At 38.2% G+C, this 22,896-nt stretch overlaps 1 protein-coding gene across 1 annotated transcript in view; it reads left to right on the top strand.

The window, feature by feature from the left end:
• Positions 1-22,600, top strand: part of DARS (aspartyl-tRNA synthetase) — a 36,570-nt gene extending 13,970 nt beyond the window's left edge. Inside the window, exons 5-16 of the mRNA XM_017836342.1 lie at positions 4,053-4,155; positions 5,374-5,454; positions 5,888-5,947; positions 13,001-13,112; positions 15,025-15,159; positions 16,267-16,414; positions 17,398-17,544; positions 18,519-18,561; positions 19,229-19,309; positions 19,988-20,099; positions 20,500-20,571; positions 22,192-22,600. Coding sequence (XP_017691831.1) covers positions 4,053-4,155; positions 5,374-5,454; positions 5,888-5,947; positions 13,001-13,112; positions 15,025-15,159; positions 16,267-16,414; positions 17,398-17,544; positions 18,519-18,561; positions 19,229-19,309; positions 19,988-20,099; positions 20,500-20,571; positions 22,192-22,283 — 1,186 coding nt within the window. The 3' untranslated portion in view covers positions 22,284-22,600. The remainder of the gene's footprint in view (positions 1-4,052; positions 4,156-5,373; positions 5,455-5,887; positions 5,948-13,000; positions 13,113-15,024; positions 15,160-16,266; positions 16,415-17,397; positions 17,545-18,518; positions 18,562-19,228; positions 19,310-19,987; positions 20,100-20,499; positions 20,572-22,191) is intronic.
• The last annotated feature ends 296 nt before the right edge of the window (positions 22,601-22,896 follow it).

Here is a 22,896-nt window from a genome sequence, read left to right as displayed (position 1 = left end):
ATGGTGAAGTTGCACGATAAAATGATCTACACTCAGGCAAATCTGCCTTTCTGTGAGACTAACGAAAACTATTCAGTCCTAGGGAAATTAATGATTTAAATCCCAGTCTGATGGTACCTATGCAAGAAGATTTTCTGCCAATGGAGGGTTCTTAAGTCAGAGATACAAAGGTGTGACAGGTTGCAGTGAACAGAGGATGAAGTTGGGGAAATGCAGAAGGGAAATAAAGTGGAGTTTCTTCAGTAAAAGTTATTAAAAATGCATGCTGGATTTTGTTACTTAAAATCTTTAAAAGCAGACAGGCTTCTTTTTTCCCAGAAGGTAGTGGGGTTCAACCAAGTGTTAGAATGTTGGTATAAGAAACAGATTATTATATTTTTAGAATGAAGAGAATAAGGTGTTTACCTGACCTTCAGGAGTACAGTGCCAGTTTTCAGGGGGCTTCATGGATACTTGCTCTGTCTGTGCAGGCAGGATCACAGTTGCTCTCATTGAGTACAGTATGTTTATACTCTCAATTCATTTTTTAAAAGTAAACTCCATTGCCTTCAGCTTTCATTGGCAGTCACATAAAGTATCATTGATTATTATATTTTATGCCAATTATTTAATACTTTTAGATTTAATAATGTATTAATATAGTAATTAATGCAGAGTGCTTACAGATGTAAAAACAAGAAAATGCCTGAGTAAGTATAGATGCTACAGATGAATTAAAATATTTTCTACTTAAAATCTATAAATAACCAAGTTTTTTCCTATTCTTCAGACTTTTGATCAAGAAAATGTTTATTGTTCTTCACCTCAGCACAGGGTTCAGCTTGCAACACAAAGCTGTTGGTGAAAGATGTTGCCATACAGGCTGCAAGGATGCAATCCTGTGGTTGAAAGAGAAAGTCTTGGCTAATAGACATGCACATAATTAAGAGGGACATAAAAAGGCATCTAGTGGACACTTCAGTAATTATAGTCTTGATTTTTTGGACCATTACATGTAAAGTGGTTTACTACACAGAGAAATATTTTTAGCATTGGACATCATAAATCTCTTACTCAAGTAGCTTCTTTAAATATTAAACAATGTAAAGATGCCATCTTTCTTAATGATGCACTTATTTATTAATTTATTTATTATTAAACTAATTGAGTTTCTAGTCCTTGCTAATATTAATTACAGGTATTAATATTGTTGTCTTCTTTGGGAATGGTGGTAACTTTGTCACACTTTTCTGCTACTTGTTCACTTTTTTTGGCGTGTTTGGGGGTTTTTTTGTTCCCCAGGGGAATTTTATCAAAAATCACCCAGATGACTTGGTCCTGCTGCTGTGGAAAACAAATTTACTGGCATTTCCTTAAAACTTCTTGTTTCTTCTTGTAACTTGACCTGAAATTACCATTTCAGTAACATTATTGGAATTACCTGTTGGGATCAAAGCAGCACCTTCTAGGTTTCTGAAGTTTGTGTTTGATGCCCTTTGTTAGGGACTTCTGATTTTTGCAGCTCTAGATCTTGCTGAGTTCAAACAGAACTCAAAACAACAGCTTTTATTTCCATTCCTGATTAAATCTGTAGTTTTAAGGAGAAAAAGCACATTTTTTATTTATCAAATGAAAGTTAGAGGAGATGTTGAATGTTTGTGAGTACAAAGATGTACTCATATGAGTCATATGCAGCAGAAACCTTCATAGTGCTTTTGTGTCCAAGCATATTTGGATACAGGGATTTACATAGTTTAATTTAGCAATTAAAATTATGGCAAATGTAACTCCTAAGGAATGCTACAGTTTTAAAGTATGGTCCAGATGAAGAAACACATTTTATTTGCAACTCCAGTTTAGAGAGACAAAGCTCATTTTATCATACATTCAGATAAGTTCTGTTATGCAAGTTTGCAAAGCAATATTGCAGTTACAATGTGTAAAAGTGATGTAAAAGTCAGTGTCTTCCTGTGCTTTTAAGCTGATACCATTTTGGATGTCTTGAATTCCTTGCATGTTCTGATCAAAGCTCTGTAAGGACTTCACTCACACCAGTTCTCAGCCATGGGATCAGTAATCTGATTGTGAATCCATCACACAACACTTTTCTATTTAACCATTTTTTTTTCCGCAACGCAAAGAATTTCCTTCAGTAAGTCTAAAACATTATTTGCACTTATTAGTGGGAGGGCTTTTATTCAGCAGATTAGAAACTTACATTTTTGGTGAAGACACTGCTCTTCATGTCATTAGTGGTGTTTTCTGGACATTTGCCAAAGTGTTGACATGGAAAACGAAGCGGGGGAAAAATAGACAGAGGAGAACTGTTTGGGGAAAAAAGTTCACAGGAGAATAAAACTTTCTTTTAAACATTCACCTATTTGAAAAGCAGAGGGGATTTATAGTTACACTTATGACAGTTTCAGCATCATTTATTCTTTGTGCATTTGTTATCATCACATTCTCTTGCATCCAAAGCACTGTATTGGTTCCACAGTCTTTTTAAGGAGTTTTAAACAGTCATTTGTAAGAGAGTGTACTTCTAAGCACTTGGTGATATTTTAGTTACCCTTTCTTGAATTTGTTGCCTCTGCTAAAATGATGGAGATGAATGGAGGCTCACCCATAACTGAGTGAGTTCTGATTTAAAACCAGCTCTCGACCTCTGCTTTGGACAAATTTAGTCATGATTTGAGCAACTGTTTTAAAGTGTAAATGTACCAGAAGCACACACTGCTCACGAGTTTTATGCAGTAGGTAGAATTACCTAATGGTTAAGAAAGGCAAGCATATGAATCACCATGGTCTATAACTTTTAGAGCAGCTGCCAATGAGTTCTATCCCCTGAAAGTATTACCATCAAAGAAACAGTGTAATCAACTAAAATGCTCAAATTTGGCTTTTTTTTTTAAGTTATTCAGAGTTTACTTACAGTGCCACCGTTCGGTTTTGAGACTTTTGATGCTTGAATTTTCTACTGTTGCTTCAATGTCATCAGATTTTTCAAGACTTTTATCATCTTTACTCAAAGTAAAAGAAGCACCAGCCCTGTGAACTTGAGGATTGTTAATGGCTCTTTGCTTTGCCGAGACCAGCAGTGACCAGCTTGTCCAGTGATATCCTCGCTCACTTCTTATTATTTGTGGTTAAATTGTGGGCCTGATACTTCCCTGCTGTCTGAGGATTTGGGTGCTCAAGTGATGTTCATGAAGTGCTTTTCAGCCTTCTCAAGGAGGCCCGAGGAGTGAAAGACGAGTTGTAACATTTTTTTGTAAAAAGGGAAGAAATATTTTCTGATATTTGGCCTTTCGTAAGCCTGTTAGCAAAGAGACAGAGTGAAAATATATTTCCAGTGAGGGTGAGTGTATCTGTAGAAAATTACTGGTTTAAATTCCAGTACCTTAAATATGTAAATAAAAACCTCATACAAATTTTTTTTCTCACCTCTGAGTCTTGAGGCTTTTGTTACTGTTTGCTTATAGCAGACATGCTTTATGTCATATCTTTGGAAGACTTTCTGGAGGGTATGTGGTGTTTTAATGTACTATTAGGGACTGGTAGTGGAGAGCAATTAGGATGTCCCCTGTCGCCAAAAAATGACTTAGAAGCATCTTGCAGCTCTCAGTAACAAGTCTGTAGTTTAAACAAGCTAGAGCAGTTTTGATTTTCCCCTCTAGTTCTAGGACTTCCCTTCAGTTTGTTGTTTAGCTGAGGAAGGCACATCTTTCAGATAATTGCATCAGCTGACACATGCAAGAGTGTCCCTGGCCTAGAAAAAGAGCTGTGACTGTCAGTTTGTGTATTCACACACAAAGAACGGGACAGCACTGAGCTTAATCATCATTCTTTCCCTCACAAGTCCTCCATCCCAGCTTGAATTCATTGTGGCTGGGAGTATTTTAGCAGAGTCCTTCATTACTTGCTTATTATATATATAAAAGTAACTTCACCAAGGTCCTTAACTCTGTTGTTTTCAGCAGTCCATGCAGTACCTGAACGTGCTGGTGCCCAGTGCTGAGGCTGCTGCAGTGCCATGGAATTCAGTAACCCTTCTGTCCTCTCTTTCTTGGCAGCATCACCAAGGAGAGCATTGTGGATGTGGAAGGTGTTGTGAGGAAAGCATTTCAGAAAGTCGGAGGTTGTACTCAGCAAGATGTTGAGCTTCATGTTCAAAGGGTAAATGTTTGAGCAAATGGAACACTGGTTAATTGTTTCATAAATTATCTGTTGAGATTGACTCTCTGCATATATTTGTCAGTAAGGAATCCCATGCCAGAGAAATAAACTCCTTTAAACTACAAATTTCAGTGTATCTTATGTAAACACTAAACATTTCTGGGTTTAACTTATTTGGGTTTTATATTTTCCTATTTTTATGTGCCATTTGAATTGCAGTATCAAGTAAAATAAAGTATCTCCGTAGAACAATTTGGGTACAAAAGCTTGTAATTCTCATTTCTGATTCTTAACTGAAGCAGATACTGGACTAAAGTCTGCTTCTTTTTAAGTGCAAGTCAGCAGTTTCTTCTTTATCAGAGTTACAATCTTCCCCTCAATACAATGGAGTGAAATACAGAACTCAGGGCAGAAATAAACTCTCACTGGCTTAACAGTATGGGAGCTTTTGAAATCTAAAATTCCTGGAGCTCGTGCTGTAGGGGTGGAGGAAGTGCAACTTTATAATTTGTTTAAATAGAAAGCATATTTAAACCTTTATGTAATATCCTTTCCTTCTAAAGGCTTTTAAGCAAACTCTGCCTGCAATACAGCTGAAACACAGTGGCCCCAGGGCTAGAGTACAATGGCTATTATAGCAGTAAGGTAAATTTTAGCATTGGGGAAAACCTGCAGATTGTGAAGAAACATGTTTTAATATGTGTGCAGGTTGTCATACGCTTGATTTTTCTTAAAGAACATCGAATTCACTGCTCTTGTAACTAGGCTGTAAGGCAGGGCAAGCTGTTTTTCATTCTCTGATTGTATTTTAGGTGTCTCATAAATTTTTCAACCTGAAATAGCTCTTTCAGATCTAATCAGATGATAAGTAAATAATACATTAACAACAAGAAGAACAGGATGATCCTGCTGGAATCAGAACCTAGAACTCGGTGAAGTCTCCTAGTTTCAGAGCTGGCATTGATGCCAAGAGCCTCGTCCCTCAGGCAGTATGTGCTTGCTAAACTTGGTGCTTCTCAGAAGAAAAAAGGATATTTTTGATCTTTCAAAAGGAAAGCAAGAACTAAGCATTTCCAGTATTGTCATGAGAATGCACCCATGTATCTCCAGCACTTGAATAAAATCACAGCCTATGCAAACAGCGTTTCAGGTCTGTGCCAGAAATAGCCCTTTGTCAGTCCCAGAGCCTCAGCTATTTCTGTGCTCTCTCGCTTTCAGATCTATGTGATCAGCTCCGCTGAGCCCCGCCTGCCCCTGCAGCTGGACGATGCTGTGCGGCCAGAGGTGGAAGGAGAGGAGGTGAAACCTTGGCATCCTCAAGTGCCTTTTATTGTCTTTGTAGCTGATCAAAAGCATGAAAGCGGCTTCCTTAGTGTGGTGATTTTGGGGGTTTGTCAGGCTTGCATTTTATTTCCTTTATGTTATCCAGAGCTGTCTCCAACATCTCTATAGCTCTGATAGAGAACTGCAGCAGAAGTTCAAAACCAGAGGGTTTCTAGTCTTGCATGTGTTTCTGCTGGGTCCTCATAGTTGGGTTCCTCTGTGACCTCTGGGAGAAGTTGCACCTTTACCTTTGCTATGCTACCAGTGCTGTATGTTTTTTCTAGAATGATCTAGAAATTCTGCTGAACTTAGAAGTAACCCTAATTTTTCTCCGTTAATTTTGTTTTGTTGGAGTATTGTTTATTTTTTGGATGTGTATTCACTATGTGTTTTTGCACTATGTGTTTAGGATGGAAGAGCTACTGTAAACCAAGATACAAGACTGGACAACAGAATCATTGATCTGAGGGTAAGGAACATACTGTGCTGCTTGCTTGCCTGCAAGTGTTTATTCTTCACATTTCTAATCCATGAAGCGAGAAAACTCATGGATTTGATGGAAGTGTTTTGTTGGCCAGAAGAAAAATAAGCAAGATATTTTTGTGAGTGGTATTGTGAAAACACAGGGTTTTTGAATCCTAAATGTTCACCTCTACTGACATTAGTTAAAGAACAGGTATTAGGAGTTTGAAGGAGAACATTTAGTATTTGACATGTGGCCATGTACGACAGGGCTTTTATTTACAGAAGTCAAAGGTGACTGAAAAGGGACAATTTAGAGACAGCATATTTTCTTGGATGTAGTCTTTGATACCCAAAACCTGTGAAGAGCTCACTTTTGAGGTATAAGATGGAAGTTTAAGTGCTATAGAGGTGCTGTAATGCATGTCCTGGCAGTGAAATTGTGCCAGGCCCCAATGCCAGTCTCATGCTCTTTGTTTCTTCCACATTCATGTATTTTCCTTTTATTTTTTTGAAACACCTTTCTTCATCCAGGTCATAGAGGCACAGCCTTCTCTGAATTCATAGAGCTCCCAAATATTTACTCTTTTTGGTCGGCTGCAAAAGAACATCTACTAAATTACTTACAGAATTTTGATTCTTTTTTGATAAAACAGCAGCTAACACTAAATGTGTAAGTAACTAACCATTCTTACTGACAGGAGGCATCCTGGCCTTTTCCCACCTTTTCCCACAGTAAAATTTTAATGAACTTTTCACTGAATGAACACTGTGCTTAGCTCATTTTTTGGTGTACACAGTTCTGATAATGGCAGTTTCTCAGTAAATCAGTCTATGGGCTGGGAAATGAAACACAAAAGTCACTTATGGGGAAATTTGGAAAACTTCTGGCACTGAGATACTTAGAGCATTTCAGCATCTGATCTCCTTATTTCAACAACAAAAACTACTTGTGCAAATTGTTTTACTTGGACCAAAGTTATTTGCTTTTCACTTGAGCTTATGTATACTGCTGAGTAACTTCAATTTGCCATTACTTTTCAGGTTACTCAGTATCTCCTCATATTGGTCTCTTCATCAGTCTTAAATTAAGCCTTTCAGAATTCTGTACTAATGATTGAAAGTGAAAATCATTTATTTGAAGGATCATCAGCTTGCAGTAGTGGTAAGGCAGTGTACTAAATTGAAAGGAGAGCTCTGGGATGCTGCAAGTGCAAGCTTTGCTTGAACTTCTGGTGATGAATAAAAATAATCAACAGCACTCTAGAGAAACTTAAGAAAATCCATTAAATTAATGAAAATAATAAACTGGAAAGAGCCATGAGCCCCAAAGAGAACAGAGAAGTAATACAAAGGGAAATAAAGGTTAAAAATACTGGCTGAAAAATGGCATGGAGGTATCCTTGGCTGGAATGCAGTTGAGGGCATCTGCCTACTCATTAGTTTGCTTTGTTTGTACTGCAGGAGCTTTGCTTCTGCAAAAGAAGATTCCAAATAATTCTGTGTTACTTTGATCTGTGTTTTTTAAAGGGAATGCTGAGTAAGCAGGAAAGGTATTTAATGGAGAAAGGGGACATCCCAGTGAGAACATGTGCTTATATGTATGTTCACATCCTAAGCACTGTGTGCAGTGGAATCACAAGAGTGGGGGTACAAAGGCAGTTTGTCCTTCAAAAGAACTGGAAAAGAAACCCAAAAAGCAGTCATTGATTTTCAGTGATTTGGTTCTGTAGACAGGAGCTACTGGAGTACAAATGGGACCTCAAAGAGCCCCTGGTGTTTCCAATGCACTGCTCAAGTAGGCATGTGCTAAGGAGGAGAGGAAAATATGGTGTGTGAACTGAAACCATTGCTGGCCACTGCTCTGCCATAGCTCTTCCTTCTAGGAAAACCAGATCATGGGCAACAGGGAAGAGGTGCTAACAGAACAGATCTAATAGAGGTGCTGTGCTGATCTGTTCCTATGAGTGTGGGAGGAAGGAGGAAGTCCAACCACAGATATCATCTGGTTCTCTTCTCCTCAGTGCCCCAGTTTTCTAAGGAAGAAGGGGGTCACTGAACATCAAAAACAGAGATACTATTTCTTGGAGGAAGATTTAACAAGCTAAATGCATAGATCTTGGCTGGGCTTGGATTAAAAAAGTCCTCAGTATAAAACTAAAATTATTTTTGTCCATTTCACTGCAGTATTTAAAGTAGTTAAGTCATTTAACTAATTTTAAGTAGTGATTAACCAAGGAATTCATTGGATAGGGCCAAATCATGATAACATGGAGCTGTGAAACTCAGTTACTGCATGAATAAAAAAGACTGGATTTCCAAAACTAGCATCACTCCATCCAGCTATAATGTATATGGAGGACAGCTTGATTATGATGCAGGAGTGTAAAATTAATAATAAGGCAATTACATTAGTGGAGCTGTAATATGCAAAGTGTTCTACAAAAACTGCAAGACTTCCATACTTGTGTACAGGTGAAAATTGCTCTGAACTATTAACAATCTTGCATTTTGGTTGCTGACAGAGATCTCTCAGAAGTGTCTGATAGGCATTTTTTTTTTAGGTTAGGGATGGGAAGTACTTAAATGCCAAGATCCCAAGCTATTGCTGTAGTTGTTATTCTGATGTATGTAGAGAAAATTGTGATTATTTAGTGCAGAGGGGTTTTAAAAATCATTTTCAAGGAAGGATGACTAAGGAAGAATGAACCTGTTCCTGCTGGGTTAACTCATAAAATACAGATCACACACTTGGAGTAAAAAGTCAGGGGTGTGGAGAAAGGAGAGCTGGTAAGAAGAAGGAAAAGTCCTTGCACAGACCAGATTTTCTTACACATAACCACAGGTGACTGTGAGGAAACCACTGCTGACCTAAGTATCGATTTTTCATGGTGGCTGAATGAAAGTCAAACCACTTGATTCTAGAGATGTTTGATTTACCCTTCACTTACTGGAACAGTTAAAGAAGGCAAAGTGGAGCACTGGCTGTGTTTTAAATCTTTGCTTTTCTGCTGTTCTTAAGTTTAACTGCAGTGTTCTGTGGTGTGGAGACTTCCCATGTCTATAAAAACACCTACTTCAATCATATTTCATGAAGTTCTGTGGTAGATGAAACTCAGTGAAGAAAAGACCAGTGAAACACTGATTTTCAGGTTTTGCTTCTGAGTTTTTCTTCCTCTGAAGAAAAAAATCAGTTCAGGTGCATTCAGTTTTACAATGGACCTGACTGATGTCCTTGCTCTGGCTTGTTTTTGATGTTCAGCAGAGCTTTTATCTCAGCAGTATCTGTCCAAATTTGGCTTGAATTACATGCATTTTGCAGTCCTGGTGCTGTAATTGTGTCTGCTAATGCACAGCTCATTGAGACCAAATTGTAGCCTTTTCAGGGTCAGTACTATCTTGTTTATGCTGCTCAGGGCAGAGCATAAACATTAAACTGTATCTTTAGTACTTTATGGATGTCAAACTATGTCATGTGATAATCCAACTGTACACTGATCTTAATGCACTTTTTTCAAAATACTCGATTACTTCAAGCTTGGTTTCATTGTGTCAAATTCAATTTACTCATTGCAAAAGCTGTGCTTTCCCTGGCTGAATTCAAGCTGTAATGAACAAGCAGATGTGCAGTTTATTTTATTGTGGGTACTGAAGACATACACAGTCCCAGTTGTTTAGACAACAAACTTCATAGATTCTTCTTATACGATAAGTAATTTGAATAAAAAATAACTTCAGTCACTTTGGAGTTAAAAAATATTATTTAGTACAGATTCTGTTTCCTAGCAAAACCTTCGTTTGTCCTATATGTAGTAAAGGAATGGCAGAATTATTTACATTATTTAAAATAATATTTTCCCTTTTTATTTAGCCAACTATGTACTTAGTGGCTGTTTGTGGTGGAAGATAGCTAGTTACAGCAGGCAAGCAGAAAAGCAAAAAGGAGGAGAGAGCAGAACAAATTCTAGAGCTGAGGTGAGAGTAAAAAAGAAAAGTTCAACTTGGCATGTCTGTGCCTGGGTCTCAGCTCTGTGAGATACAATCACCTGAGGTGTGAACTGCCCTCAATTCCACTGAAACACATTTGGCCTCGTGCATTGCTGTTGTTCTGTCAACAGAGCTTGTGCCAGATGAAATAATGGTTTTTATAATCTTGCTTACAGTACTCAGTTGTTATTATTAATATCTTCCATTGTAGCATCTGAATAATAAACACACAGGTGAAATTAGGGTGAGATTGTGATTGAAACTTGTATTGCAGCATCATTAGCTAAATGTTCTTCTTCTGCTGTGTGTAACACAGGTGATCATTAAAAATAAGGAGTTTTCCTGTAAAATGAACTTTAAAACATAACATGTTGCAGTTAAGTGTTAACTGCAGCAACATTTAGGTGTGGTGTGTTTCTCTTTCTGCTTAACTCTTGAAGGAATATTTACTATCTTTGCCATAGTCTCAGGTGTAAAACAGTTTGTTAGTATGTATGTGGGAGAGTTCATATTGGAGTAAACACTGCAGGAAAGGAGTGCCATGGCAAGATCTTTTTTAAGGGAAAGGTAAAAAGCAATTAATTTTGGCAGCTGTCTCTGTCTTTAGTTTGCTGTATTGTACAAAGTGTGGAAGTTCTGTGTTACCCACCATTGTACAAACTTGTTAATACATATACCAGCATCTCAATTACTGAATTGTTTTCTTCAGATGAATTAATTTGCTTTTTGTCCTGAACACCATACCAGTGCAAAAAATTTAATTACATCTGAAAAGTTTTTCTCCATCTTTAAAATCTTCAGAAAGTTGTGTCACATGAAACTTTTGAGGTCATTGATTTACTTACACTGCAAATTGGCAGGTGCAGTTCTTTCGGAGCTTATTTCAGATGTCTTGTTGGGCTGTTTAATCCTTACAAGGAGACTGCAGTATCACAGATTCCCAGCAGTTATCCATGTTGGCAGTCTGTGAATGAATGGACACTGAAACTCAGCCACCTTTGGTGAAAGAAGAGTGGTCTTGTCAGATCCAATTTGAGGTACAGAGAATTGCTGCTTGTTCCTGGTCTGTAGTTAAATAAAAGCTTCAGTGTCCAGTTCTGTGAATTTGGCTGCTTTCATAAATACTTTTTCTAAGCATAATTTATCATTATAGATGGCTTGGGAAGACAGAATCTTTGCCCTGCATCCTCACAAAAGCCAGGAGTTACTGCCTGACAAACCATTGTTAGTGCAGAACTGTGCTAGGTATTGACTGGCTGTGTTTCTGTGCACAGTTTTAGGTCAGACCAAGTAATTGCTTTCAGATTGGGTTTAGCAACCATTCTTCTTTTTCCTGGGAGTGTGTGACTCAGGACTGCATGCTCACCTCTCTGGCATGAAACTGGAGTTGGGTTCATCAGAAGGGTAGAGGAGGCATTGCCAACTACCCCACTTTAAATAAATGTGACAGATTTTATCTATTAGCATTTTCAGAAATGTGTCTGATTCATCAAAAACTGTATTGGTAAACCCAAACATGACTTTAAATTGGAAAATGTCTTTCACCTTTTAAGTAGGAACTGGTTAAGAAAAAAAAAAATCTTTTGAGTGATCCTGGTGCTTTGATGTGTCACTGCCAAGTTTTTGCCCAGAACTCAGGCAGAGTCTTTGCACGTGTCTGATTCTGGGAGACCAACGTAAAAAAAGTGAAAAACTTTGAGGGTACTTTTGTAACTGTTGCTCAAAAACCTCATTTCCTTCATTTTGAACACTTGGAGTAGCGGCTGTGGTTTGTGCTATCAGACAGTGAGAACTGCCAGCTATTATTTACTAGTCTAAACCACTTACACCCCTGAGATATTTCGTTGGTCAGCTAAAACGGCAGACAGCCCCAAATTGCTGCAGATCTGCAGCGTCCCTGCAGTTTTCTCCTCGGCTGTGTTGGTGAAGGGATATCTTTATCTTGCAGGGATGGTGGATGGAGCTCTATTTCGGCATTTCTCCTGACTGACTGTCTGAATTCGGGTGCTTATATAATTTGTTTTGGTTGGGGGTTTTTTGTTTTGTGGTTTGGTAGGAGTCATGTGAAAAAGCCCACAAGTCTTTTCTTACCCTAACTGAAGAGCTGGGTACCTTTCAGAAAGGAGAAGTAAACAGTGCTGTGACGCAGGTTGGCGTAAAGAGCCGCTCTCTGGGTCCTTTGCAGGAATTTGTTTGACTCTTTGTACCCTTTTAGGTTGCTCACTGTCACGTTTGAAATGCTGCAAGCCCAAAATCAGATATGGGCTCGGTGCTGACGTCTCTCAGTCTCTGCAATGTTCACTAAGGTGGTTTTGTTCTTCTTCATGCCACAAGTGTTACAGGAACATTTAGTGTAGGTATGTGCTAACCAGAGAAGTAGCTCAGTTGTGTCATTTACATAAACAAAAAGGTGATGATCAATTCAGCTTAGTCTACTTCTGTTTTCAGCTAAATGCACTTTTTAAGAGTAAGAAAAGACAGAATTGCAGTTCATATGAACAGGTGTTCTGTGGACTGTTGAAATGCTGGGAGTTTAGCCCTTGCTTTTGGGATGTTTTTGAGGCAGTGTTGTACCTGGTTAACATGTGGCTGTGTTTTCACATGAATTTTGTAGCCTGTTGTGTTTGTAACCTTTAACAGACAAACCTTTCTACCTTCTGTAAGTTACAGATGACTTTGCTTTTATCATGCTCTGTATGTTACTGCAGCTGTTCTAGTTCACTGTGCTGAAAGCTTCTTAATAGGTTTAGTGCTTTTATTCAATTTCTTACTATAAAACCTTTATTTGCAGAAGCACATCTCATAAATCAGTTATTTTTTAAAATGCAGAATCGACCACAGTGCCTCCTTTATAACTGAATATGCCATAAATTGAAATGAATAATTTCTCTTGTTTCCTCTGCTGTTTCTTTTTGTGTAATAAACAATTACTGATTTGCACGTTTTGCTGTTTGGGCAGATATGGTAATCAAGTATTCCTAAGGGAAGAGATTCATCCTTCCAGCTGCCCAGAAAAAGTAATAGAGTCAGGAAAAACTAACTTAGGATTCATTATTTTATCTTCTTCTTATAGACCTCCACTAGTCAGGCAATCTTCTGCCTTCAGTCTGGTATTTGTCAGCTTTTCCGAGAAACTCTTATTCGCAAGGGATTTGTGGAAATTCAGACTCCCAAAATCATTTCAGGTATTGTATATGTGATCCAGCAGCTCCAGGTGTGCTCGTTTTACACTTGCTCGGTGTTCCTATCTGCCAAAAAGTTTTTATTTTAAAAACATGAAGTTTCATTTCTAGTTTAGATGCTCATAGCAAACTCGTAGCTGGTGTCAGAGTTGTTCTTTCCTTTTCTCCTGACTTTGGATTTTAAAAGAATGACAAGACAGGTATTACATATACCTCATTTATGTATTCCACAGTGCATATTAAGTTTTAATTTGCTAAATACAGGTGTCTGATCATGTGCATTGTTCTTCCAGTGTTCTTACTGCTGGGCACTGACAGTTCCATTCTCAGTATACAAAACAAAAACCCACTCTAATTTAGATTAAAAGCAGATTCCGTCATAAAGAAGTTACAATATACATATGATGGTATAAAATATGATATATACAATATGTCACTTCTTCAGCAATGAGCTCATGGCTAAATAGAAGGTGCTGGGATACCTTTTTCTTTTTGGAAATGTGGCATAACAGCTTCAACCTAACTTAAAGTCTGGAAATGCATATTTTGCTTCCAGTTCTGTTGTTGATTTGCTGTATTGTTTTCAAAAATCAAATTGGCTTATTGGTGTTCCTTGAGGTTTTGCTGATTCCACTAAGACACGTAGCATGGAAAATCAGGGCAAAATATTTGTGGTGTTCTCATTGCATGTACATTGATTAAATAAATACATTTTTCTTCCTGAATTTTATACTTCTGTATTTATATTTTTGAAGGCAGCTCTTGGTTGAGATAAAAAAATGAGCTTTTTAACAAAATCCATGTAAACAGCTATTCTTTCAACATGGAAAGTATGTTGAAGATAAGTTTTTTTCCTACAGAGACAGTTAAGGCAGTCTGAAGTACTAAAAGACTCCCAAGTAGTTTATTTATGCAGCACCTTTGAGGAAGTGTGCTATTCTTACTGCTCAGTGTACCATTGAGAGCAGGCAAGCAAGCATCCTATTGTTTGAATGAGGCCGGAGTTTGTAACATTAACCAAGTCAATACAATCCTCACTGAACTTCAAATTTAAACATCGGGGCTGTCCTAAGATCTGAGGTTTTGAAAGTTACCTCAGTTGAAAAATAACTGTAAATATTCACTGTAACTGTATCAGTGGGAGTAGTGATGAAAGAAAAGAAACATTAATCTCACTAGAATGGTCAGTAATAATAATAAGTACTTTACCTAGAGTCAGATTAACATCAGACCTTTCAAAGTTGATTAACTAATCTTTTGCTGTGGCGTGTTTTGTTAGCAAGTTAGGCCAGTGCACCTCTCCTGTCCCACCCTGGGGAGTGGCAGGTGAAGCGCTGCAGTTGTGGCAGGCAGTTTGCAGGAGGGACACAAATGACGTGTTCTTGGTTCCTGTGCTCTCAAGGTAACTGACTGTCTATGAAAACTGCCTCAAACTGAGAAAAGCTTTATACCTTTGGCACGTGGCCCCTGGTGAAGTGGGTTTGGCTGTGAGAGGTATCAATGCCTTCAGTTAGAGAGGATGGTCCTGGGCAAAACAGGATATGCAGTCTGAGCTCAGGCTCTGCAGTCCCCCCTGGCAGGCTGTGTCACCCACAGAGCTTGGTGGCCACAGAGTCCTGGGCTGCAGGTAGATGGGGTGGTACACACCCTCCAAGGTGAAGGGCAGCTGGGAACAGTAATGTTTTAAACTACCCCAACTAAATTTGCAGGTTTGTAAGACAAGGTGTGACAGTCCTAAACTGCAAAATTTCCCTTGGCATGAATGCATGCAAATATATCTTTTTCCTCTAATATACTTTGAAGAAAAATCTCTTTCTGATCTCTGGATGTTAGCCCAGTTATCTGTCGTTCTCTCTCTAATGTATTTTTTACTGTTTTATTTTAGTTATTACTTATAAAAGCATTTGCTTTTCAGCTGCCAGTGAAGGAGGAGCCAATGTGTTTACTGTGTCCTACTTCAAAACCAGTGCCTACCTAGCTCAGTCCCCACAGCTGTACAAGCAGATGTGTATATGTGCTGACTTTGACAAGGTTTTTTGCGTGGGGCCAGGTAAGAAAAGCTTTGCTTTAACACCCGTGTGAAGTGGGCCCTGATGGCTTTTAGCAGCTGCAGCACTAATGAGACAACAGGCACACTGAGAGCTCTGAATGGTTTCACTTAACACAGTTTCACTTACCAAGCACAAATTGCTGTTGAGGCGACTAATGAGAGTAAAGTTGACAGAGAAGTTGCTGGAACAAAACTAAAATGGTGAAATAAGGGTGGAATACTCTTCTCCAATGCCTGCTGTGGTGTGAGGAGGAAAAACAGAGTTGCATTGGAAATGGGTCATGTGATGAAGTTAATAAAACGTGGAAAACACCATAACTGCAGCCATAGTTTCCTGTTCACCATGCCCCTTTACTGCCCAGTACCAACCAGTTAAAATAGGCAACCTAGCTTTGAAATGGCATATTAATATAGACTTATCCCTTGCTTTTGTGCAGGTACCAAACATTATTTAGAACATGCTTACTTTTAACTGGGCTGTCGATAAAGAATGAAAAATTAATAATTTCAGTCCCATTCTCTCTGTCTCAAAAGCATGGACTCTTTAATTGGTAATACAAATTTTTTACTCTAAGACCTCAAATAACCTGTAAATGCTGAAAAACAAGTCAATAACAGCTTATAGAATAAAAAATAAAATTCCAAGAAATGCAGAAGATCTTAAATTTCTTGTTAATTACTAACAAATGAGTCATGGTTTATAGGAAGACATGTTTGTGTCACTCATATCTGAAAAAAAAAAAACCATCCCAGAAGACACACACGTGTACAAGTCCACTTCCTCTGAAAAGGGCAGTTTTCAAATCTGAAAATGTTGCCTGCCTGAAAGTGTGTCTATTTTTTGCACTTGTGTCTGTGGGTCTAAGGAGAGATCCTGCCTCTCCACGGGTCTTGTCTGCCTTGTATCCTTGGAGCACCACAGCTACAGGAATGCTGTCACTGTTTCAAATGATGCTCTGAGGCTGCTGCTTTTCCTTCTGTTTTTCAATGGGAGTTTTCGTGTCTAAGGACAACATGTCTCTAATGCTGATGTGATTGTCAGGGTTGTTTTTCCAAATGGAATGATCATCTCAGGTCAGTTAGAACTCTTGTTGTTTAATTTTACAGTATTTAGAGCTGAGGACTCCAATACTCACAGACACCTGACTGAGTTTGTTGGCCTGGATATTGAAATGGCTTTTAACTATCACTATCATGAAGTGGTAGATGAGATTGCAGATACCTTGGTGCAGATATTCAAGGGGCTTCAGGAAAGGTAAGAAGAGCATTTCCTTCTTTTAATGAGGAGCTTTCTTTGTTTCACAGCTCTTGCACTGTGGTATGAAGTGGGTGAGCGTTTTATCTTCAACTTGTCAGATAATCATTGATAATCTGATCTAATCTCAACAGAACTTCAAAACAAACATTTTTGCTTTGCTCTTAGCTATTTTTTCATGTCTGACTTTTAAAGTTCACTCAAACCATAGGCCAGTAAAGTACTTTTAGCATCTCCTGGAGTGTGCTGGCCTGCACTGAGAAAGTTGCTGTTTGCTGTTGGAAGGATTTTCTAACAGAAATGATCCATCATTATTTAAAATGTCTTTTTGTGGCACTACGGGTAGTAGGTAGAACAACAGATTGTTCTGTTTTGGAAATGATCTTGTTCTATTTTGAAAATTATCCTAATATTTGCTATACAAGAAAGTTTTTCTGATTAAAAATTACTACACCAGCCTGCATCTGTTCCATGATAGCAGCAAAGATTATTTTCCACTATTCAGTATAACTCATTAAAAAGTCAAACCAAAAGTTTAGGAAGTTTTCTTTTGTTTACAAGTTAGACTGTCTTGCCAGCAGAAATGCAAATATATTCTTCTGTCTAGAAGGAAATGTCTTGTTTATATTTGAAATAGGATATTACTCAAATAAAAGAAGAACCCAGCTAAATATTACAAATCAAAGGGATGATTTCTCAATGTCTTGACTGTGAAAATTTTACCTAGTCAATTATTTCTTACAAAAGGAATTAGACAGAAGTGATAGTAAAATATTAACATGTATGTGTATGAAGTAGGTGCATTAACTTGGATGAAACATTTCATTAGGATTGTATAGAATTTCTCCAGAAGTGGCTTTAATACAGTTTTTATATTGCAAGAGGGACCTCTTGTGGTACAATGTGCCATTGCAAAATCTGTATCAGATGCAAGTTCTTGATTGTTCTGTATTTGGCTTCTCTTCTTGTTTCCTCATACACAGATTCCAAACTGAAATCCAGACAGTGGGCAAACAGTTCCCATGTGAGCCCTTTAAGTTCTTGGAGCCAACTCTGAGGCTGGAATATCGTGAAGGTGTGGCCATGCTTAGGGAGGCTGGAGTCGAGATGGGCGATGAGGAGGATCTGAGGTACTTTGGCAGTGCACAAATGGGAAGGTGGCAGTAAAGTGTCCGTTTTGTCCTCTGCACCTGACAGCTCCCAAGAAGGAACCACAGCTTTTAGAGGAATAAACAGGTCTTATATCCAGGTCTCTTGACAAGTAAATGAGTGGATGTGAAAATACTCCTTTCTTTTAACGTAGACTGTAGGTACAAACTCTGAAATCTGAAAGAAAATAACTTACAACATAAAGTGAGAGCAACTTGAACCTTCTAAGGATAAGAAGTGTTTGTTTGTCTGTCAGTCACAGCCCTTCATGTGAACTGTCACGTGTTTTTGAATAGGATTAAACAAAAAGATTCTTCAGTCTCAAGGTCTTGCTTTTAAGAAACCTCTTTCCATTTCTTCCTTCCACCTCTCAGGAAAGTGATTAAGCAGTTTTGATGCATTCCCATGGATTTACTGAAGGATGGTTTAATTAGCTGATTATATGTCAACTTTTCTAAACACACTTAATGAAATAAAACATTTCTTTCCCATAATATATCCATTACCCTTAGGATAGTGTGTTAAACTCTCTGTGCATCCAAGAAAGTTTCAATCATAAGAGCATGATAGAGCAAAAATAATTTCCTCAGCAACTGCTCACGGTGTTTCTCACTTTTTTTGTTGTACACAAGATATATGGCAATAGGAAATAGAATACACAGTTCTTCAGTAATCAGAATATGGTGACTAGCAAGTAGTTCTATTAAGAACAAGAATATCTTTAGATATCAGTTAATTTAAGGGATTTTTAGGACCAATACAAAATATTTAGAAACAAATAAATATACTTTATTTCTGCAATTTCTGTCTGCACAATCCAAAACATTCAGAAACAAGTACTAGATTTTCTAAGGCTCAGGGTGCAGCAGATCTGTAGCTTGAAGTCTTTTTGGCTTTATGAAGTATATAACCAATACATGTTTAAATTAATTTTAGTGGTGATAATCTTTTTCAGCACTCCTAATGAAAAGCTGCTGGGACGCCTGGTAAAGGAAAAGGTAACAATTACTTTAGAATGAATAAATTTGTTGTTATGTCTCAAACCTGATGCCATGGAGTCATGGGGTTGGTATAAATGCCTGCATGTAAACCAGCTTTTTACACACTGATGGACAATAGAGTGTGCAGGCTCAGAACGTGCAGAAGTTGTGAAGTGTTTCTGATTACCATTTTTAATTATCTGACTGCATCCCCATTTTGGTGCTGTGTATTTAATCTACTCTCAGTTTTATCTTAATCACTGTTAAACTGTTTCACACCATTTTCAGTCTTTTATATTTATTTCTGTCATGTTGTACTGAGTACACCAAACAGGATAGTCTGTTCCAAAACCTGTTCTTATAATTGAAAAAAAAAAAACCAAATCAGATTCTGACTAAATCTATAGGAAAAGATGAGATCTTTGGGGAAAAAAAATACCTGTTGCTACAGCAACACATTTTATTGCTAAACATTTGTAAGTTTACACTAGAAGTAGTATTGGAAAATTGAGACATAATACACCACTTTTATTGATAACATATTTTTTAAGACAATATTGTGGGAAGTTATTGGGAGATTTGTTTGAATTTTGTTTCAAAGATTCACTGGTTTTGTCTTCCTATTGTAATTTGTTCTTTATGTAATTTTCTTTTGTTCTAACTGCCTTAAATTACCTTCTTTCAGTACGACACAGACTTCTACATTCTGGACAAATACCCTCTTGCTGTGAGGCCTTTTTATACAATGCCAGATCCAGCCAACCCTGTAAGTAAAATTCCTTGTTGCTTCAATGTGTTTCTCTTTTTTTCAGTTTAAATTATGCTGTGTAAGGATAACTTGACAATATAGATAAAGTACATTTATATGACCATAGAATCATTGAACGGTTTGGGTTGGAAGGGGCCTTGAAGATCAGCTAGTTCCAGCCCCCCTGTGATCTGCTGTTACAATTAACATTCTGATAACAAGAGCAGGTCAGTGTTACACAACTTGGGAAATGTTTCCAGTTGCTGGTGAAAACATACTAGAGAGATTGGGAGAGCTTTATGAAGAGATCTCCATGGTCAAACACTGCTGCCATCACTGAAAAGTGGCAAAAACATTCTTCCAGGGCAGCAGACGCTTTAACATAAAAGATGGTTTTTTACATTTCCACAGTTTATTCCTAAATCCAGGACAGATATGTTCAGAGCATCCTTTGCTGGGATAACTACATGCAAGTGTAATGGCTTGTCAAAGGGTGTGTGGATGAACTTCAGTTTATTTAATCAGCTCCAGTCTGTTGAGAAGGAGCCCAAGGACTGTAATTCGTGGGCAAGCTCCTAATATATTGTACTCTTACTGCACAACTTTGAATATCACAAGTGAAGTTACTGAGAGGTGCATATTTGCAACCTATGGAGTCACTGTGGGTAGGAAATAAACTCATCTTTGTTTTTCCAGAAAACCTCTAACTCTTATGATATGTTCATGAGAGGGGAGGAAATCCTGTCTGGAGCTCAGAGAATTCATGACCCTCAGCTGCTGACAGAGAGAGCCAAACATCATGGCATTGGTAACAAATCCATTTAAGAGAATATAAGTCATGATTGAATTGGTGTCCTTTAGAGGAAGAATTTGGGACAGAATTTCTTATATGGCCGTAGTGGTAAACTCACAGTACTGTTTCATTTGTAAAGTTAATCCATCTAATTCTGTTTAACCATCTAGAGTGGTGATATTAAGAAATTAGTTTGTTTCCCTGCAACTCCTTGTTGAAAAGTTATAAAAAAAATTGTAAAACAAATCCATTGCTGTCATAATTTCTAGATACTGCTGGATAATTTATACATTCAAGGAGTAAAACCCCACTGTTAGCTTGTAAATTTTTTTGTGTGTTTGCAGTCCTGTAATCACTTGTATGTCTGGCTTGGGGATCATTAAGCAGGTGAAAAATAGATATTTTTCCTTTCTAGATTTGGAGAAGATAAAGGCTTACATTGATGCCTTTCGGTTTGGTGCCCCTCCACACGCAGGGGGTGGAATAGGTGAGTGGGGGTGGAATAGGTATTTTATTTTCTTCTGTGTTAGCTTAACTTACACTGCTCAGTCTCAAGCAGAGTTCTATATAAAATTCATAACAGCAGCCTTGTTAGGTGAATTTGTGGGGCTGTTCATCCTGGAGAATTTCAGGAGAGAAGCTAAAATACAAGGATCATCATAAAACAAATAGGCAAAATATTAATGGCACAATCTGGCGATTAAAAAGTAGGTGACCACAAGAAAAAGTGCCAGTTCATTAGCCAGGCACATCACTTTCAAATCTGACCCAAGAGGAAAATTGAAGGAAGCAAGAACGTACTGTATTCTGTATGGATTTATCAGAGCCACCACCGTACCAGCGGCCACAGGTCTCTGCATTTGGGGAAGCTGTTCTGCAGTGAGGGGAAATAAGTGGTTACTTCTGCCTTATCAGTGATTTGACAGAGTGTTGCTGATCAGCTTGATGCTTGTTGTTTCAGCAAAGGTATTGAGAGGCTTCATGTCATGGTGTGTGTTTTATAGATAAAAATGAAAAGAAGATAGGTTTTAGGCATCTTAATGACAACAACTGACAGTTTTGCACGTTGCTTTCATAGGCAGGATGAAATCTATTCCTGTATGTGGAAACGGGACATTTTGTAGGTCCTGATCAATAGAACCAGAATTTCTTTGATTCAGTCTTTCTGCACTTGCCTTCTGACATACCTACAGGGTGTGTGTGTCGGTGGTCATGCAGTCCTTGTGAGCAGAGGAGATGCAGCATTTGCTGATGATCCAAAATGATTTAGGCCAGTCAGAACTGACAGCAGGGAAGCTGCAGGTACATCTTTTCTGCAGAGTAAGCGCTCTGTATGGCATGTCCCAGAGGTCAGGCCAAGTAACAGCCAAACAGGAGATGCTGTGGGAATTAACACTGGGTTCAGGCTGTGCCAGGTGGAAATCTTAATACAGGAAGGCAGTGTGTGGAAAAAGTAGGGTGCACCTGGATTTCACCTCAGCGTTGCTGGGGTGCTTATACAGCCCCATGGATTAGGAAGTGCTTCTGTGTTCCTCAGGACACACATAACCTCTGATATTTCAGGAAGAAAAAACACAACAACCAGTGAAATACTTACTATCATGAAGGTATCATCAGAAGATAGTTACACAGATGCATGGTGTGAATCTACATTTTTGTACTGCAGAGGATTTGGGATGAAATTACCCAGGTGTAGGTTTTTGCTGTGGCTGCTTATGGCACTTGGTGTCTCTTGCTCTGAAGCTGTTAAGACCGGTTTGGGCTTTATTTGTGTTCCTGTATCCGAGGTACAGTTCTCCTGATTACCCACCTCTGCTCTCGATTTTCTATACCTTCCTTGAAGTCCTGAAGTGATTCAGAGCAGGCTTGAGTCTCCAGTGCCATTGCTTGTCAATACCTGTTCCAAATGCTGTGTGTGCCATGGCAGAAGGCACTGATGTAAAATCCCCAATTTTTGGTTTAGCTCCTTCCCGCAGGCACACACGCTGATGTGAACACCTCAGCCTCCGGTGGGTTTGGCTGGCAGTGGGTGGGAAGTACCTTTAGCTTCTTAAGAGTTTTGAACAACAGACTGACAGCACTGCTGGGTTGTTTTCATCTGTCTTAGGGCTGGAAAGAGTGACCATGTTGTACCTGGGACTGCACAATGTCCGTCAGACCTCCATGTTCCCACGGGATCCCAAGCGACTGACGCCCTGACAGGAGCTGCTGCTGAAAGTTGGAGAAGATTTGCCCTGCAGACAGATATGATTGCAAGCATATCCCCTGCTCCTCATGAACCTGTATTGATTTGAGCATTATGATATGCAATTAAAAACAAATTCTCCTTTATGAAGTGCCACATTTTTTTTATCCGTAGTTGTTTATTTAGAGGAAAATATTTTAACAGATCAGGACTCTTTGTATTGGCAACTGTGCACGTTTTTAATGAAAATGTGATACTTGGAGTTAGTATTCTGGTGTCACATTAAATTGTATCATTTTTCTAAACATTTTAATAAATTATGCAATAACCATTTTGCATTTTTAACTTATGTCAGCAAGATTGAATATTCTGAAATATGGGCTCAAAGATAAAATTTAAAAATCAGGAGGAGACCAGCCAACTGTTAACTTACAGGAGTGTCAGGTAGGAAGCAGGTGAGAAGAACATTCTTAACAAGAAGCCTTTGTTTGAAATTGTGAAAATAGGTTGAAATAAATCTCTCAAAGTAAATTAGATGCAAATCTGTCTTTCTGTTTTTTGCTTTCTATTCTCTCAAGATAATAATGAATCAATAAGGTTTGTTTGGGGGTTTTTTTAATGATGTAA

This window comes from Lepidothrix coronata, unplaced genomic scaffold (genome assembly GCF_001604755.1).
Source record: "Lepidothrix coronata isolate B3197 unplaced genomic scaffold, Lepidothrix_coronata-1.0 Scaffold275, whole genome shotgun sequence".
In the NCBI taxonomy this organism is placed as follows: Eukaryota; Metazoa; Chordata; class Aves; order Passeriformes; family Pipridae; genus Lepidothrix; species Lepidothrix coronata.
This window is presented reverse-complemented; position numbering and strand designations above follow the sequence as displayed.